We start from the raw sequence: 18,317 nt of genomic DNA, 5'->3' as shown, positions 1-18,317 counted from the left end.
TACTCGTGCGGAAAGAAAACCATGATTCGAGCTGCGCATCAAAAAGAGAAGCAAAAACGTCAAAGATCTAGGAAATCTAGTGAGCAAGGGGTTACTAGAGAGGAAGCCAGCTCTAGAATGGAGCAGATGCAATTGCTAAAAATCCATTTTCGCGCGCTGGAGATTGATAAATGCCTTTCACACTACTCATGTGATGTTCTATATAACTGTTGCATTGTATAATAATTTACATGAGGAATAAGGTAGGACTTGGGGCATGGGCCACTGCCAGACTTAGGATGAACGATTTAAAACACTCTGGTTTGACTCCACTTTTCGTATTGTCAATTATACATAGTACATTACAGCTAGGCTTGATAGGGAATAGGCGGCGTAAAATCCACACTTGACTCTTATTGGTGGTTGACATCCATTACTGAGAACATATGATTTGACCCCTATAATGCTACGTATCCATGTTCGCTAGGGGGATACGGATGTCGCCCTTGAATTAGATTCTAGTATTATGATTTCACCAATTAACTCCTAGCAGAATTTTGTAGAACCGCGCATAGCTCGAACTTCTTCCATAGCAACCCATGCAACTCCTGCATCGCCTGTTTCTAGCTGTCATTTTCGTTGATCACAACATTTGCATTTATCCTTAGTGACCAGAGGATACAATACGAGTCATGGGATGAAGATGTAAAAATTAATAAATCAGCGCGGGAGTTTCAGCTATATTCGTATTAGTCTGAAATAATGTGGCCAAGAAACTAGATTTCATGATTTGAATATAGTAGGGGACAAGATGTGGAAAACGATGGCTAGCATTGGAAGAGCTAGTAAATCAATGAAGTGGAGATTAAAGCCCTAAAGAGAAAAACTCCACGCCAGCCACATCCCTAATAATTGGATTAGAGTGGCCAATCCATGACTTTGAATAGTAATGCTGTATTTCCAGGCCTATCATCAACATCATTTGCATAGAAACTCAACCGAATGTTCGTTCCGTTTCCTTCCTAGACCTTCTCGCACATTGCTTTTCAAAGAGTGTGAATAGAGCTCGATAATGAATTAATGATTGTGTATGAGTAGAACTCGCCGGCAAGCAGTCACCAGTTGCAAGTCTCAGCGGCTGGGGCCCAGCAGGGAAATACGCCTGTGCTTAGGGTTAGCTTATATATATAGAAACGAGGCTGTGACTTGGCCACACTAAGTGATAAGTAAGGCCCAGCTGCCAACAGAGCCACTAGCGACACACAAAACTACCTGAAAGATACAACACCGACACAATTTTCCTTTCCCTCGCACACCACCTCTTTCTAACATTACCTACGCTGGACTCAAACAGAAAATCCTTTCAGGCACGCGGAACTAGGGATAAAAATCAAACCTGAATCCAGCGTGCTTGTCGATAGACGAAACACCGCAAACGACACCGTATACGACGTTGAGAATGGCGAGGGACCGATTGCCACACTGGCTGCGAAAATGGCAGATCAACAAGCAGAAGACAATTAAATCAGTGGCCAAGAGTGTGGTTTCAATTCATTTTTGTCAGACGCGGCCGTTTGATACAGATCCTTCCATGAGTGGTCAGGCTACAGGGTTTGTGGTTGATGCGGAAAGGGGGTTAATCCTTACAAATAGGCATGTGGCTTGTGCGGGACCTTTCTGGGGACGGTGTATTTTTTATAATAATGAAGAGGTACTTATATTGACTCCAAGGTTAAAGATGGTATACTGACTGTGCAGTGCGATGTTTCAGTGCTTTATCGAGATCCTGTGCACGATTTTGCTTTTTTGAAATTCGACCCAGAGACGATCAGGCACATGAAGATTATGGAGCTAGAATTGGACCCTGAAGGAGCACAAGTGGGTGTTGAAATTAAATTACTTGGTAATCATGCTAGAGAAAAATATAGTTTTCTTTCAGCTTTGATTAGTCGTGTGGATCGAAATGCTCCGGAGTATGGAGGATATAGCGATTTCAACACAAACTACATCCAAGCTGCTGCTGCTGCTAGTGGTGGGAGTTCGGGTAGTCCTGTGGTCAATGCAGCTGGTAAAGTGGTTGCGCTACAGGCGGGCAGGCGTAAGGGCGGTTGGATAAATTACTTTCTACCGCTTTATCGTCCACTGCGTGCGCTGCAATGTATCCAAAATGATAGACCTGTTACTCGTGGAACTATCCAAACACAATGGACGATTGAGCCGTTTGACGAATGTCGTCGTCTCGGGTTAACCTCAGAATGGGAAGAACACGTCCGGAAAATGGCACCTAAAGAGACAGGAATGTTGGTGGCGAAGATAGTCCTGCCAGAGGGTCCAGCTGATGGCAAACTTCAAGCAGGGGATATTTTGCTGAAAGTTAATGGGGAGTTACTCACCCAATTTGTGCGACTGGATGATATTCTAGACTCGAATGTTGATCAGAAGATTCGGATTTCGATTCAGCGTCATGGCAAGGATCTGGATGTATATTGTATTGTTGGAGACTTACATGCAATTACGCCAGATCGGTTTGTCAGTGTTGCTGGAGGAACGTTTCATGATTTGTCGTATCAGCAAGCTCGTCTTTATGCTATTGCATGTAACGGCGTCTATGTCTGCGAGGCAGTAGGATCATTCAAGATCGATGATGATACTACATCAGGCTGGATTGTTGATTCAGTAGATAAACGACTAACTCGGAATTTACAAGAGTTTATTGAAGTAATGAAGACAATCCCAGATCGATCAAAAATTGTCATCGCCTACCGGCCTATCCAATATCTTCATATGACAGTGACAAGAGTCATCGATCTCGACCGGCACTGGCATCCAATGATGTCTCTTGCTGTTCGCAACGATGAGACCGGTGTATGGAACTTTTCAGGCATCGCCAATCCAATACCTGCCAAACCGCCAGCTCCACAAAAAGCAGAATTCACCCAGTTAGGTGGGAACAGCCAGACCGCTACCGCTGAGATTGTGCGCAGTTTCGTCCGTGTGTCTTGCACCTTGCCTCTGAAGTTGGACGGGTTTCCTAAAACTAAGACGACCGGTTGCGGGTTGGTGATCGATGCAGATAAGGGACTTGTATTTGTATCCCGAGCTATTGTTCCCCACGATCTATGTGATATCAATATCACAGTCGCGGAATCGATTATCGTCACTGGGAAAGTGGTTTTTATGCATCCACTACAAAACTACGCTATTTTGCGATACGATCCAGGTCTCGTCCTGGCCCCTGTTCGAAGTGCGCAGCTGAGTACAGAATACATAAAGCAAGGTCAAGGCACAATCTTTGTTGGATTCGATAGCAACTTGCGACTTGCCATTACAAAGACAACCGTAACTCAAATAACGACGGGCATTATTCCAGTCAATGCTTCGGCTCCACGTTACCGTCCTATTAATATTGAATCCATCATGGTGGACACGGAATTGAGCACCATATGCACAAGTGGTGTTTTATTAGGAGAAGACGGTATTGTACAAGCCTTTTGGCTGAATATTTTGGGGGCGGACGACTGTGAGTATAATCTTGGTCTGGCGACGCCGTCTTTTCTCCCGGTCATCAGCAAGTTTCAACAAGGTGTAATCCCTACACTCCGTATTCTGAATATGGAGAGATGTGTCCTTGAAATGAGTGACGCGCGGCCTAGGGGTGTGTCAAATAAATGGATTAACGAAGTCGCCAAAGCCGACCCCTCTAGACAACAGTTATTCATAGTTGGGAATTTGGGTAGGCCTCTATCGTTCGCGCATGAAGACGATGATTTGAGGGTGGGGGATGTTATTCTTACTCTAAACGAAAAACTCATTACGGGAGTCTCAGATCTTGATATTATGTACGACAATGAAGTCCTTGATGCAGTGATTGTTCGGAACGAGCAAGAAATGCATGTCAAGGTTCATACTGTTCCAACAAAAGATATAGAGACGGATCGAGCTGTGGTGTTTTGTGGAGCTGTATTACAAAAGCCACATCTTGCTGTTCGCCAGCAAATTTCGAAACTTCCTAGTGAGATTTATGTCAGCGCAAGAGTACGCTTCCCCCTTGGCCAAAATTATTCGCGGCAACTAACTTGTGCAGAGCCGTGGTTCACCCGCGCATCAATATGAATTATCACCTGCAAATTTTATCACTGCCGTCAATCTCGTCCCAACGGATGATCTCGACAGTTTTGTGCAAGAAGTGAAGAAAATTCCGGATAATACCTATTTCAGTCTTCGATGCGTTACATTTGATAATATACCATGGATTATGACCATGAAAAAGAATGATCATTACGTAGGTCCCCCATTCCCCCTTTTATATCTATCATTTGACAAGAATGTAGTTCGCTATGTCGGAGTATGTGAAAGATACCTCATCATCTCCAGCTAGTTGGAAAGTGATTACAGATGAGGCGTCTATGGCTCAAGGTAATATCACTGCTGATGCGATGGATGTTGAGCGAGATGATTGTTAGGTTACTTATTACGAAGGATTATGCTCATAACCCGTGCACTGTTATGAACTTCTGCTGGCTTAGACTACCATGGCGAAAAGAATTAACAGAGGTAATATTATTGAGTACTACTAACTCATCATATGAATTGGAGGACGAATTGAGTAATTTCTACGATAAGATCAACATCACAGAATGGTGGAGTATGGCATATGGATATTGGAGGAGGGAATACTTGATAATAAGACAATATCTGTGTTTTGGTAGACAGGATGAATTGGTCATATACTAGTTCTGAGAAACTCTGACAGATCAAGTTTGTCCCAGTCCTCGGACTTCAGTCGGCCTCTTTTTAGCCTCCCTCTGACGCAGATATTTACAGGGTGCCGTCTATCTTCTCTTACTCATTTTCCCTCTCGCCACCTCTGTTTCCGCCCTTCGCACCTATAAACTTCGAATCCCTTCTTGCACGTCACACAGACGTCCATCGACTTTTGCTCAAGCCTGCACAATGTCAACGAAAGCGGTCCTTATTACCGACCAGCTGGAGAAACCTGAGTCGGACAGTAGCCATTACCGGGTAGTAGATTGTGAAATGACTTGGAGGTGCTACTTGTCTGCAATCTGAATACAGCCAAGGCCAGCGCTTCAGTAAACGTCAAGGCTGGCACTTTCAACGACAAAGGCCTGCCGGGCATGGCACACCCGAATTCCATTCCCTAATCCCGTCTTTAAGCTAAGTGAGTTGAAACAGTTCCATTCTCCCTTTGCATATAAATTTATCTACTCGAGAATGGATCTAGATTAATTCATAGCACTAACCCTAACCCTACGATTGTGCTTTTTAACCAAAATCGGGTGTTCAATACCACATAGAAATTGGATCTTAAGTAGGCAATTTGTAGGCTGTGGAGTCTTCCGGGAGACTACCAAGCTGATCGCAATAGAGGTTGAGGATTGATATAGAAGTATAATATTGCAACTATCCATTATGAAAACTTGTTCTTCTCGACATCTATTCCAATATCACGTAGCAAATGCATTAATCGGCCGGTGTGGATAGGAAGGAATTCGCGATCAAGATTCTCCACAAAATGATAACATGCCCATTTATCCTCCTCTATCCAAATATTGAACTGCTTCACTAACCAGCGATAATATTTAATTCCGTCTTCACCAATCTCGGGATAGTGCCCGTAGATTCGCACAGTCTCCAATTCGTGTGAAATTGAAAACCCAAGGAGCTTCCGGTGCACTTCTTCTGGGCAACCGGCCGCTTGAGCTAGGCTGACCACAGCCCGAAGAGCAATACACATACTGTGCATATTCTGCCGATCCGCAAATTCCAAAGCCTGGTTCCCACACTTGATTTCTGCCGTTAAGTAAGGGAAGTACATATCTTCTCGCACTGCATATAGAGATTTTTCATCAGGCTTGATTCCAAGTTTTCGCCGCTGGATGTCTGAAAAGGTTGACCATCTCAAGCCTCGGGCATGGTCCGGCTGTGGTTTGGGGCCGTAGATTGGCCCAAGACGGAGCCATGGATCATTGTAGCCATCAATCACATCTTTTAGTTCCTCCTTCCCTTGGATGAACAGATTCTCTGCAGATGGTATGAGGAGTGGATGTAAATCTATTAATAGTCGCGCTTCTGATCGATTTCGTAATGCGTCGTGAAAGCTCTCAATAAACTCGCTGTCAAAGAGGGTTCCGCGTGGGGTTTCCACTGGTTGATGGAGGAGTCGCTGGCAAAGCGCGACTTCTTCGGAAGTCGGACCGGCGGGCGACTGGCGCATAAAGCAGCCTTTGGTCTCTAGAATTGTCACATAGTTTACGGCCTTATGTGCATATGATTTGGCATCTCGGGACGAGGCACTCGCACTGGGTGAATGAAACGGAACGAGTCCGTCCACGGTCGGTCGACGTTGATTGTGAGCGTGATCTTTTAGATGCAGGCTGACTCATAATATCAACCTCGTCAAACTCCTCTGACGGGTACGGTATCCACTCAAGTATCTCTTGACGCTTGTTGATCGGTTTCGACGGAGGTACAATCGCAGAATGTCCACATTCCTGTTCGTTAATTTTCTAAAACTCACTTAGTACATCAGTATGACAGTAGGTGCTTGCAACTGACCCTGCTGCTAACATTGTTCGATAAAGGTGAAGGCGGTTGCAGTGTAATCTGCTCCTGCCTTTTGCTCGATGGTATGGGAACTGTACTCGAACTGTCTCGACGTCGCAGTTTCGCAGGCCGTTGGCCCACATCGTCATGCGAATCAGAGGCTATTGCGCGTTTCATATTTCAGGACTTAACTGATGCGAAGGATAAGGTGATTTATTGAAAACAATCCAGGGCAAGTGAATATATAGCATTGTATCAGAAAGGAAACGGAGTTGACCTTTGAGTGGTAGGTAGGTCGAAATTGGGCTCAGTTGGCGCCACCCAAAACTTGAAGTGGGTCCTGCGATATCCAATTACATCTCCTCTCACTTGCTAGTAGTGTTCTGCCTTAAAGTTCAGGCATCCAGATTTTGAGCCTTTGCCAAGGAATGTGACACTACACACCTCAACTTCTTTACGAGCTCTATAATCTATTAACTTCCAGAAATCGGTTTTTACGAATGGCCGATTACTATTTCTATGAAGTAAAGGGAGTCTGCATTACCAACAAATACTAAGTTCACTGATACCCGTTGCTTCACCTCCCCCCACCCTATTCCAGTCCGAATAGGGTGGGGGGAGGTGAAGCGACGGGTACAAGCTATCATCAAACGCCAAGACACCTTGGGTGGGAATACTGTATCCACTTTGTGTGAGAGCTAGCCGCAGATGACTTGTACAAACTCTTGTGTTTTCGCTCATCGCAACATTATGGGCAATTTTCACAACATTTTTGATCTGTATCGTGACGGTATTAGCACTGAATGATTCAGATTCTCACGGTGGACCTACCTGGCGACCATTTAGCTTAACCTCGGAGACCTGTGTCAAGGCTTCTTCCTCGATATCTGCCGAATGTTCCCGCAGAAAATGCTGGAAAACCGATTTTCTAGCCGATCGATCTAGATCGTCATACTGTAGTTTGAGTTGAATTCGATCGAGAATGGCGGAATCGAAATCCCCCAGCATGTTCGTCGTGAGGAAAAAGATTCCATCATAATATTCAAGCGTGCGGAGAAATGTCGCAACCAGACGATTTCGTTCTAAATGGAAACCGTCTCGTTTTTGCAGATATACATCCGCTTCATCGAGGAGCAGGACCGCTTTCCAATCGCTAGCTACTTGAAAGGCACGGGTGAGCTGTGCCTCAAGCTCCTCCGCCCGTATACTCAGGTCTCCAGACGAGATCTGCAATGATCAGTAGGCTGTTATGAAGAGATGTAGAAGAGACATACTGAATATAGAGGCCTTTGAAGCCGTTCAGAGATGGCTTCGGCAGTAAGTGTCTTCCCAACACCTGGTGGGCCACTGTCCATGCTCATTAGAGTCAAACTGTAATAAGCAGATGGATGAACGTACTGTAAGAGAATGATGACCCCTCGTCCTTTTCCTGCAATAATATCATCGAACGTGCCCTCATACCTAGTGCTGACACGGCTCTCCGCAAGAGACTTTATCACTTTTTTCTTGTCTTCAGGAACCGTTAACATGTCGAAAGGGGCGTTCGAGAAAGTGATTTCCTTGATACTTTCCACACCGAATTCTCCTATATCACGTCAATAATCATCCGGACTGTTTTTGGCTTGGTAATACTCGCCCCAGATTTTTTCGTTCAAGGAGAACCCTAGCACTGTCGGGCTACAAATTGCGAGGTCCTCTTCTTTCATCGCACTGAAGTCGATATCCTTGCCTCGAATGCGGCTTTCTGGTCCACCCTGTTTCACCTGTTCGAAGAAAAAATCGACCGTATCAGGTTTTTTGATTTCTAACCTCGGATAGTTTGGATTCGTCTTGCGGAAAATGGCAGCATCGACCATGATCCTTCCATTCACGTGGAGTTTCAATAATCTGTTCTTGTCTGGGATGAACATATTTCCGCGGTACTCGCGATGGTGGCTGCCGATCAGGGAAACGAAATGGCGGCCATTGCAAACCAGTCGTGACCAGATTTTTGGGTCTGTGTGGTACTTCAGCGGATAAACAGGCAAGGTCTGAATCTGCTTGGTGCTTCGAAAAGATCCAATCTGTAGCGTCTCGGTAGATTCACCGAAAACTTCTCCGTCATAATCGAGATAGCGTCCGTTGACTTCAAGAAATTCCCGTCCTCTGATTGTTTTCTTCTCGATATAATCGTATCGAATGCATCATGGCAGACCGGTGGAGGGGCAAGTCGCAAAGACTAGCGTCCCTGGTTTAAGCAGAGCCCAGATGAGATCCCAGGTGATTTTTTGAGATTCTTGGAGCAGCTTCAATTGCTCTACCACTGGTGCATAGGTTTCTTCAAGGTGCTGCATAAGTTTGCTTAGGTGAAGCTTAGCATCATCAGAGATCGCTTCTTGGGAGCGAAGCCTCTTTTGGTAATCTCTTAACTCATCTAGGTAGTGATATAAAAGATCACGCTCAATCTATGTGCTCAATCAGCGACGGAACCTAGCTTGAAATCCTGGCGACATACCGCAGGCCGATCAGCATCGAAGTTCGCTGTTCTGATATCTTTCAGAACCTCTCTCAAGATGTCTCTTAATTCCGGTGATTTGATGTCAACGTAAACAATGAGCTCTTTGCTCTGCTTGTCTAAAAGGTTTCAGCGTAATTCAATTTATACTTGTGTACGACTCACGACTGCGTTTACGAATCACAAATATGTATTCGTCTAATTCATCGACATCCGGAACTGGGGCAGAGTTGATGATCTTATATTCATACTTCGCGGAATCCCATCTATATGCGGTTAGCCACGCTCACGAGATACTTTCCTCGACATACACCTCGTTGACGGTCTTATACCCCACCTTTGAGGCACGAATTCTCGCTCCATTGTCTTGTTCTTTGGGCTTCTCGTTGCTGCTAGAATCCTTGCCATCCGAGGTAGGTTGTGCGCTTTGAATTCGCAGCACTTCCGTAAACAACCATTTCAGCTCTTCTTTGGTGATGAAATTCGAAGGGGCCACGTGTGGACTATTCGGCGACGTTGTAGCTTCCACAGATCTAGCGTCGAGCTCTGTCCGGGGAAATCGACATGATTCTTGTGAGCAGTCGTCGATTTCGGTTACAGCGTCCCCAGCTTGGAAATTGCGCACGTGTCCGATGTGTCTGCGATAGGGAGAGACTGGCCGTTTCGTTCCAGTTTGCCCGCGATGGAGCTGTCTGACTGGGAGCGTCCAGTCGGAGAAATGCCCCTTTTGAGGTCATCAAATATTCCGTGGATTGCATTGGTATACAGTCGAATTTTAGTCTTGCTCGAAGGTATTTCTTGATGTGGACTGTCAGGGGGCGTGGCAACTTGAGCCTGTGGTTTTGAATTGTGGGAGCTGGAAGCCATATTGAACAAAATGTATGGGAATGAGAGATGAAGGGTGTCTTGAACAATGTCTTACGAATGATGCGGGTTAGGTCGAAACATGGAGGACGAGGTGGGAAAGATGCTGGGAAAGTGCACCACCCTTATATGTCTGTGGCTGGGATTTTTGTGCGCGTATATCGCTTCCACAAAAGCTCGAGACACGACACAGTTCGTGCTACGATCATTCCAAATCACGGACACGGCAGACTCATCACCGATCAACGTGCCTGGAACGGTCTAAATTTCGAGTCAATGCAGCTGCTCAAAATAGCACTTTGGATAACCTGAAGATGCTGTTTCTGTCAGCAGCAAGATGACTCTCCATCTTTTGGCCGTTCGCTCTATCTGTACTTGAATATTTTAATACGAGAATAGATGAAATTCGGACAAGAACCTATGCGGTAGAAAAAGTCCGTGATTAGAAAAAGTTCTTCTGAGGGAATGGATGCCTAACATCATCTGCTGGTGATCTACGTTATCTCATTGGTCGCTCCGGAGACAGACCCATAAGCTGACTAAACAAGTGATGATGGAGAAGTCGTGGTCGTTATATACGTAATAGAGGTAGCAGAGATAGCAGAGATAGCAGAGGTAGAAAGAGGGGGCCGGGCGATGTTGCTAAATTAATCATTGGTCACGGAGCAATGATTCTGGCAAGTAACTACATTATTAGCGTGATTTGTTACTCTATTTAGCTAATGCAAAAGACTATAAATACCTTACTATGTAAGGTCCATCCCTAATTCTTAGTTATGCCTAGAGTTGGATTTCACGGGACGATATCCTCGCGCAAAAAAAAAGTTGGCGGTAGGAAAGAGAGGTACTACTTCCAGAGTGTTCTAGTATTCGTTGCTGCCTAACGCGTGCTAATCATCTACTTTGTCTCATTGACTGTTCCTGAGAGCTCCTGGAACCTGAGGCGTTCTTTTGTCACAAGCCCCGTAATCTACGAATCCATTGGATTTACCTGCTTGAAACGTCTCTGCGACCCTTCGAAGCAAAAGGCGGTTAACAAAGATTTGCCATTGGCTAGCCAGCTGGTAGATGGGACTTTAAACGCGCTTATAATCCGATCAAGACACGACGAGGTCACTGTAAGGTTATCAGGTATTTCAGTCTCCATGCAACCATAGCCTATTAACTTCCGCGCCCGCAAAAGTTAGATACGGCGAGTGTAATAAAAATAGATTTACATTATTCACTAGGCCAGCAGATGTAAGGTATTCATTGTATAGCACTGGCGGCCGGTATCTTGAAACCAAAGATACAGCATAATTCGTGTCATTTCCCAAGTCCGGTTGCGGTGTGTCATCGAGTATAAAAAGTAGGTATGATGCCGCCATAAGACCTTCAGGAAAAGGAAAAAGAAACTTCATAATCAATTTCACGGATAGCCGATTCACTCTAAACCCAGTCTCCAATCTTCAGTCAAGATGTACAGAGCCAGTCAATTCATAAAAACCATGACCACCGCAGCAGGGAAAGAGGTCGCTATCGCATATGTGACAAAGACAGACACATGGGAGCGTCTATATCTTTCGCAAGATACTAAAGACGAGTTTGCTGAAGTCGCTTAGAAATATAAAGACACTTTGAAGCCTGATACAGTGAAAGTTGCCATGAAGTAAGCACTCTCTCTCTCGGTGATGTTAGTCAAATCTCACACAGAGATAGGGAGGCAGAACATCCAAGCCAAAACGATGCTAGTAAACATTATTCAGCGCTGGAACTTGACAAGAATGACAACGTTATTGCCTCAAAACATTATTATAAATAATGCGAGACAAAAGCACGATCAAGAGACCAGAATCTACCGACAAGCAGCGTTCCGGCTTTTTATACATATGGAGTACTTCATTGGTTGATTTGGTTGATTGAGTGGGCCAACCTGTTGATTGAATGTGATGTGTGTGTCGGACGGGATCCAATTATAAGCTCTAGAATAGGTTGGATCGGTGACGAAGTTCATCCGAATCCGATCTGAGCCCTGGGCTAGCCTTTTTGTACATAGCGCGCCTTGGAGAGCTAAGGAGACTGGGAAATAAATCAAGTTCGAATTTGGTCACTGTCTTCCTCCATCTTTAATTTCTTTAGTCATTTCAACCACCCCTCATCTGCCAGCCTACTATGTTTAAAAGAACCCTTACCAAAATGACATCTGCGCCCAGGGACTATATTGGAGCTTCGGGGTCTTGTTATCGATTTCAAAACGTGCTTCAAGAACGGCCGCATATCGGTCGCGTCTGGTTGGCAACGTAAGTCTTCGTAGAGGATTCTCTGTCGCATCTTCACTAATGCATCAATAGATCGGGGTTAGATAAATTTGTTTTGAAAGATATACCGAAAGATATATTTGACAATTTCCGTGAAAACATCCTACCCCGATTGCGCAAGAGTCCATATATACGATTACCATACGATATCGTACCGGGCCAGCAAATATATATATATAGATATTTGACAGATGACTTTCTCAGCCTCGTCAAGAGGGGAATTTCACTACGAGCTAGAAAGCAGATTCTCCATAATACTCTGTTAGGTATTGCTGAGTTACACGATCAGGATGTCGTTCATCTCGGTAACAGCACCGCTGCCATGTTCAAATCCGCAAGAGTGCTAAATGCGTGTAGATATCAAACCAGACAATATCATGGTTGAAAGCAAACAAGATGGCGAAGACATTATCGTCGAGAGTGTGCAGATCATTGACCTTGAGAATGCCGCCTACCTTCCTAAAGGTAGGTGTATTAAGGGTATGCTTGCTGGAAATGAAAATTGGCGAAGTCCAGAAGCACATTTCAAAGGTGAACTCAACAAGCCAACGGATATTTTCTCTTTTGCGATCGTTGTAAGTGAGCGAGAGGATATTTAAGAGGCTTCAGCTAACAAGCAGTTAGTGTATCTACGCTATGCTTGGACGAGTTATTTTTGGTCCTGATCAGGATTTCAGAAAACACGAAGCGCAGGGTGCATTGCCCGCTTTTATCCGCCTACAACGTCAAGTTTCGTATTTTGGAGACATGCAGGGAATAGGAGGCCTGTCAAAACATATTTCCGACGATGATATTAGCTGCCAGGTCTTGCAGATGTTATGGGACGAAAGGGCTGATGAGCATATCGATTACCGACCATTTGTTGATTGGCCTGACGTTGACCCTTCATTTAAAGATCTGATTCAAAAACTTGCGAATCTAGACCCCTCAAAACGACTCACAGCGCGTCAGGCATTGGAACATCCCTGGTTCTTGGGATAGGGGGCCTGCCCAGAATTATAGTGTTTCATACTTCGGTGGAGAGTCACTTTGTCTTCAGCTGATGGAAACTTTTGGCTGAACTATGCAGCTAGAAAGGGTTGGGCATTTGATATGATATACTGAGCTAAAATAGATCGAAGATTCTTTGATGATGGAAATCTGGAAGATCGTCTGCAGCTTCTGACCCAGAAAGAAAAGGAGAATATGGATGCTTTCATTCAAAGGGAGTTGAGGGAGAAGGAAGAACGCACTTACATTATTGGCACAACGTGAAGTCGCACTGGATAATAAATGCCGTAGTGTACATAATGTAAGATCTGATCCATGTGAAACAACTGCAATCCATCTGAACTTCATTCCAAGAAGTAATTGGAAATCCTGGAGTATATGGTAAGGAAATTCTATTTTCCGAGAGTGTTGAACGTCGTAGCAGCTGCACTAGCCACTATGAGGCTAGCACTGCCACACTCAGTATCCGAATCATTCCAGATAAATGCCAATCTGCAAGTTATGGTGTTTTCTAACTGTAAAATCCGACTCTACGGCTTTTAGGAAAGATCTCTTCAGCTAGACATTTCGTCACTTAACTCCTAGCTCTCATCAACATTAGCTTTGGGTTGTGGGGGCCACTATTCTTTTGGACATTAACTTGATGCTAGATGATTCTACGATACAGAACTAGAAGCTAAAAACAGTTGTGGAAGTCTCAGAACTCGAATGCAGGTCAAACGATATGTGGAGCCAGCTCCAAGATAAATGAAACAAACAAATAGCATAAATCAACACATTCTAAAAGATACAGCGACGATTAAAACAAACAGGTCGTAGAAGCCAGTCAACACAATCTACAAAAAGCAACTATGCTTATTGGCGAAGTGCGCTTTCAGCTCCATCTTCCCATTCAAAATGAGCCCAGCGCATGCATGGTCGTCAGGACAAGGAATGGGGTCGTCTGGACCGTAGTACTTGAGACGACATCGATCGACGTGTTTCTGAAGCGTGTATTTCCGTTTATACCTGCACTGTCGTTCCTCCAAAGGCAGGTCGTTACTGGCTAGACAGAAAACGCATTGCCAACCTTGGCACTTCAATGGAGAATCGCGTTTGATCTCGGGTTCTATCTGGGACAGCCGTGGCGAATCTAAAGCAGCTTTGACGAGAACAGGCTCCGGAGAGCACCTGGTCTTCACCGGGCGGCGATCCCTCCGTTTACATAATGCAATCAAAGCGACGGAGAACTCGACATGGAAGGCATAACCTTTCTGATCGTGGAGTACAGATGGATCCCGCACCGCACATTCCGCGATGTAGCGTCTCTCAGCGATCCGGATGGAGTCGACATCAGCGGGACTACCTTCCTTAACGTCGTCATTGTCGTCATCGTCAGACTGTTCCGCATTCAATTGCTGCTGAATAGCCAACACGGGGGCATTCAAGTCGTACTCCTCCTGAATTTGCTTCAGCAACGCGCGCTCCTTCTTTCGAATAGTAGCGGCAAGGGATGCCTTCACGGCTTGATAGTCATTATAGATTGGTTCCCCTTTCGCCATTTCGATTACCCCGAATATTTCCTCGATCTGAGCGCACAACCGACTCCGGACAGCCGCCAATTCTCGGACTTCAGGATCCTGTCGTACCTGCTGTCCTTGTTCGGCGCTGAGTTTCCTCGGTCGATCAGGATCTCGGAGCAGACCGATCTGGCTCGCAGTCCTTGCAGACTCATGATCGGAGCTTCTTCCCCAGAACTGATCTTGGGTAAAGTAACGAATCGTCCGCGAGAGATAGTTGCGTTCGAAGATCTTAGATCCGGTACCATGATCAAGGACTAGATTTCGCACCGCCGCGTTCGAGTTGGGATCATCTACATTAGGTCAGTGAGGGACGGTTCGTGTATTAAGTGTACTAATCCATTGCGAGTATTACCATTAATGGCATTGCCTAATGCTCTTCGCAGACAATACGTCGTCAGGGTATATATGAAGCCTAGGGCAACTCCGAGAAGAACGAGCCAACCATGATACTGGTTGTAAGGGAGTGGTGCATCCTTAGAGGTTTCCACACCTCGCGGTGTCTTGATAGCCCTGCGGAAGACAGGAATGTCGAGCATTTCTTGCTTCCATGGCACAATTTGACTGGGGCCTTTCTTCGCTTTCAGCGCAAATACCTGTCTCGGGGAGACCAGTTCTGGCACATTATAAGCCTCATCATCGAAGGCGATGCTAATCATGTGGGTGATGATGCAGAAAACCGGGTTCTCATCAAGATGGAAAATATAGGTTTTGCTACCAGGCACCACTATGGTCAGTAGTATTTCAGAGTTAACGTCACGGAATTCAATAACTTACGGTCGTTTCCGCTTCTGTCCCGATTTTGTTTTAGTCAGCGTCACTGCAAGCTTTAACTCATGCTTGCCGGTCTTGCGGTGCTTCTCCACGTACAGGCGTAGGTCGCGATATGTGATGTGGAGAAGTGCCCCAGGCCTCGAGCCAGTATAAGCGGCCAGCAGAAGAATGGACGCAACCTGGACACGTTGTCGCTCGTGGGGAAGACGTTGATGTCAGCGGCCCAGTGATACTGTATGATCTCGACAAACTCTTCGGCCTCGAGCAGTGGCTTCTCACTTTCGGTGTTATCCAGGCCATATTCTTTCGTCAAAGAACCTTCAATAAACTGGGACAGAGTCAACACCAAGGCTATCATGCGGAAGTTGTGGATATTTCCAGGATTCGTACCACAAAGATCTCTTTCAGAGTTTGGGGTGAGATCCGGCATTGCCACCAAGTGATATGTAGCTGACTCAGTTGCCGCCAGTAGGTTGTGACTGTACTCGTTTTCTTGATTGTACAGGTTCTCACTACCCAGTGGAGGAAGTTCTCGATGCGAGCAGTCTGACACTCTCTCAGTGTCTCGCGAGGTTCAAGAGCGAAGATAGCACAATACCTGCTCTCATCAGTAGCGTGCCTAGATTATGCGGGTAGAGAGTACAGACTCGGTCCAAAACTTCTCCATCCGTTCGATATGGCATTTTGTCGTCTCGGCGTATAGCGTTGTCGCACGAGTCTCCGTCAGAGCTTGATCAAACTTCTGCTGCAAGACCTCGCGGGAACAGACGCCAGAAGCCGACCAGCCTGTGTACGAGCCCCCCGATTGCAGCGTGACTGTCCCCAAAATCTTTCGACGACCCATCTTCGAACCGTGAGATGAGATTGCGGGACGTGGACGAGACGGAGGGTCGAGTTCGTAGAGGGAGAAGGATGAGAAGGGAAGAGAAACATGGCGGCAAGTCTAGGCGTTTTAGCTCAGGCGATGGGAATGGGATGGTGTGAAGCCATATTCGGCCTCATCAGCGGGTCACGATTTGAGGCCCTCAGGAAAGCGTGGTTGGAATCGATTCAGGTCGGTTCACCTCCAGGGCCCACTAACAGCGTCAGCGAGCCGCCGAGAAAGAGAAATCGCAAAGGCGCCTTGTCGCATTTCGCACGGTCTCGATGCAATGACATCGTAGCGGTACCGTCTGTTTAGATTGCTTTCCAGTTTGATCACTGGGTGTGAGGTGATTGTAGGAGGAAACGACGGTATGGTGAAAAGCCAGAAATGGATTCTGTGGTGGTTCCTGTTCCCTGTCTAGCGGCTATGACGAGGTGGGGCCGCCTGGTGAAAGCGACGCTTAAAGCAGCGTCTCTTGAGGACGAAACGGGCCACGCTTTCACCAGAACAGACATTTAGGAAATAGAGTTAAGTTTATAATCTGAGGTTCAGGCATTATATCTATAATTGATATGAACGCTAATATAGACCTCATTTTTCTTTGCGACCATTCTGCAGTAAGTCCATCCGGGTCCAGATTACTCATTTCTGGATACACTCCAAAAGATATTGTCCGAATTAAGCATTTCTGTGCTATATCTTTCTGAAAACACTCCATCTCGCTCGTGGACGCTTTCTATCGTTTTACCTATTTACCACCAATCGATACTAACCGAGTTTTGCTCATGATAACTTCCCTGCCCTACCGGTTTAGCCACATTTCGATACGTCAATGTTTCGTCTGCTACCTGGAGCTACCTCACGCCCCAATGTGAGAAGTACTCTTGGTAAATCGCTACCAAGGGAAGAGGTTCACGAAACTACGCCGAGAATGGACGCGTGGGGAATCCGGGGTCTGCCAGGGGTGGGTTGTAGTTTTGATTTTGTCGCTGAACGGATTGCTGTTGGATTTTAGATATTTGGTTGCCCGCCATACATTGATACCGTTAGCAAGGAAATCATCCCAGCGAGCCTGGTTCTGATTACGGATTGCAGCAAGCTATTCCTTGTCGCGTCTTTGGCCTGTCGTTCGAATTTAGGGTTCGTGTAGCGGCTTGTGCGTCGAGATCTGGCCTCTCTCCAGTAAGTGTATATCCGGCTAAGCTGTGTCAGATCCGTTGCCCACCCCAACTTGGCATACGGCGAGGCTTTGCCCTCGGTCTCGAGGTAAGTTCCTTGACTGCCTTTGTGACTACTGTCATAAGGCAATCCGCCTGCTGTTGCACTGATCCACCCAGGGAGTATGAAATCTGCACTGAAGCTAGTTGCTACAACTTGCAGCAGCAGCAGTAGTAGGCTCCAATATGCTATTTGTCATGTATTGGGGCCATGGTTGCGTGTCGAGAGAAAAAGCTGTATCAGCTGCAAGAGCCGCTCTAGCCTATACATTATGTCCTGAACATTCCCTCCTTGTCATTATAATCATTTCCTCAAAAGCAATAACCCATTCCTCTTAGACATCGGATTCCCCACCTGTCCATTCTCGGTGTAGTTTCGCGAACCTCTTCTCTGGGTAGCGGTTTACCAGGAGTACTTCTCGAGGTAGCGCTCGAAGTAGCTGAATGCCTCGCCGGTGACAATTCCATATAGCAGACGAAGGACTGACGAATCGAAATGTAGTCGAACCGGTAGGGCAGGGAAGTTATCGTGAGCAAAATTCCGTGAGCATCGAGTGGTGGCAGGTAGATAAACGATGGGAAAGCTGTAATTGTAGACGTGTCCTTTCCAGCCTGGTCATACTAACGATAAAAGTTCTCCCACCGGAGTTTCGACTTGGAAGTACTCAGCTTCAACGAGACTATGCAATCCAGCTCACTGATGTCCCTTAC

The 18,317-nt window shown here is 45.9% G+C and overlaps 6 protein-coding genes across 7 annotated transcripts; 3 read left to right on the top strand and 3 right to left on the bottom strand.

The window, feature by feature from the left end:
• Positions 1-1,257: 1,257 nt before the first annotated feature.
• TSTA_109070 (PDZ domain-containing protein C23G3.12C, putative) lies at positions 1,258-4,442 on the top strand (the record flags this gene model as incomplete). Of its 2 annotated transcripts, XM_002488438.1 has the most annotated exons (5): positions 1,258-1,577; positions 1,633-1,690; positions 1,751-4,014; positions 4,064-4,261; positions 4,311-4,442. In XM_002488438.1, exons 3-5 carry the CDS (start codon positions 1,816-1,818, stop codon positions 4,440-4,442), a joined length of 2,529 nt encoding a protein of 842 aa, XP_002488483.1. In that variant the 5' UTR covers positions 1,258-1,577; positions 1,633-1,690; positions 1,751-1,815. The 2 variants fall into 2 exon arrangements, with proteins under 2 accessions (XP_002488483.1, XP_002488482.1); XM_002488437.1 differs by having other exon boundaries at positions 1,258-1,690; positions 1,738-4,014.
• A 490-nt stretch (positions 4,443-4,932) lies between these two features.
• Positions 4,933-5,144, top strand: TSTA_109060 (uncharacterized protein; the record flags this gene model as incomplete). The annotated part of the gene is made up of 2 exons (XM_002488436.1): positions 4,933-5,001; positions 5,028-5,144. The coding sequence occupies 2 exons, from the start codon at positions 4,933-4,935 to the stop codon at positions 5,142-5,144; spliced, it is 186 nt and encodes a 61-aa protein (XP_002488481.1).
• Positions 5,145-5,410: 266 nt separating this feature from the next.
• TSTA_109050 (uncharacterized protein) lies at positions 5,411-6,831 on the bottom strand (the record flags this gene model as incomplete). Its single annotated transcript, XM_002488435.1, has 3 exons — positions 6,559-6,831; positions 6,383-6,509; positions 5,411-6,234 (listed from the first exon to the last, which is right to left on the bottom strand). The coding sequence occupies exons 1-3, from the start codon at positions 6,721-6,723 to the stop codon at positions 5,411-5,413; spliced, it is 1,116 nt and encodes a 371-aa protein (XP_002488480.1). The 5' UTR covers positions 6,724-6,831.
• An 87-nt stretch (positions 6,832-6,918) lies between these two features.
• On the bottom strand, positions 6,919-9,907 carry TSTA_109040 (uncharacterized protein; the record flags this gene model as incomplete). The annotated part of the gene is made up of 11 exons (XM_002488434.1): positions 6,919-7,016; positions 7,101-7,323; positions 7,378-7,773; positions 7,821-7,893; positions 7,945-8,131; positions 8,159-8,671; positions 8,741-8,990; positions 9,041-9,159; positions 9,206-9,306; positions 9,352-9,736; positions 9,850-9,907. The coding sequence occupies 11 exons, from the start codon at positions 9,905-9,907 to the stop codon at positions 6,919-6,921; spliced, it is 2,403 nt and encodes an 800-aa protein (XP_002488479.1).
• A 2,098-nt stretch (positions 9,908-12,005) lies between these two features.
• Positions 12,006-13,182, top strand: TSTA_109030 (calcium/calmodulin dependent protein kinase, putative; the record flags this gene model as incomplete). The annotated part of the gene is made up of 4 exons (XM_002488433.1): positions 12,006-12,183; positions 12,235-12,506; positions 12,559-12,776; positions 12,826-13,182. The coding sequence occupies exons 1-4, from the start codon at positions 12,056-12,058 to the stop codon at positions 13,180-13,182; spliced, it is 975 nt and encodes a 324-aa protein (XP_002488478.1). The 5' UTR covers positions 12,006-12,055.
• A 729-nt stretch (positions 13,183-13,911) lies between these two features.
• On the bottom strand, positions 13,912-16,080 carry TSTA_109020 (uncharacterized protein). Its single transcript, XM_002488432.1, has 4 exons — positions 15,915-16,080; positions 15,528-15,852; positions 15,106-15,464; positions 13,912-15,043 (listed from the first exon to the last, which is right to left on the bottom strand). The coding sequence occupies exons 3-4, from the start codon at positions 15,407-15,409 to the stop codon at positions 14,028-14,030; spliced, it is 1,320 nt and encodes a 439-aa protein (XP_002488477.1). The 5' UTR covers positions 15,410-15,464; positions 15,528-15,852; positions 15,915-16,080; the 3' UTR covers positions 13,912-14,027.
• Positions 16,081-18,317: the final 2,237 nt, after the last annotated feature.

This window comes from Talaromyces stipitatus, genomic scaffold, assembly GCF_000003125.1.
Source record: "Talaromyces stipitatus ATCC 10500 scf_1105507295491 genomic scaffold, whole genome shotgun sequence".
Taxonomy (NCBI): Eukaryota; Fungi; Ascomycota; class Eurotiomycetes; order Eurotiales; family Trichocomaceae; genus Talaromyces; species Talaromyces stipitatus.
Note: the sequence above shows the minus strand (reverse complement) of the source record. Positions and strands in the feature narration are given on the sequence as shown.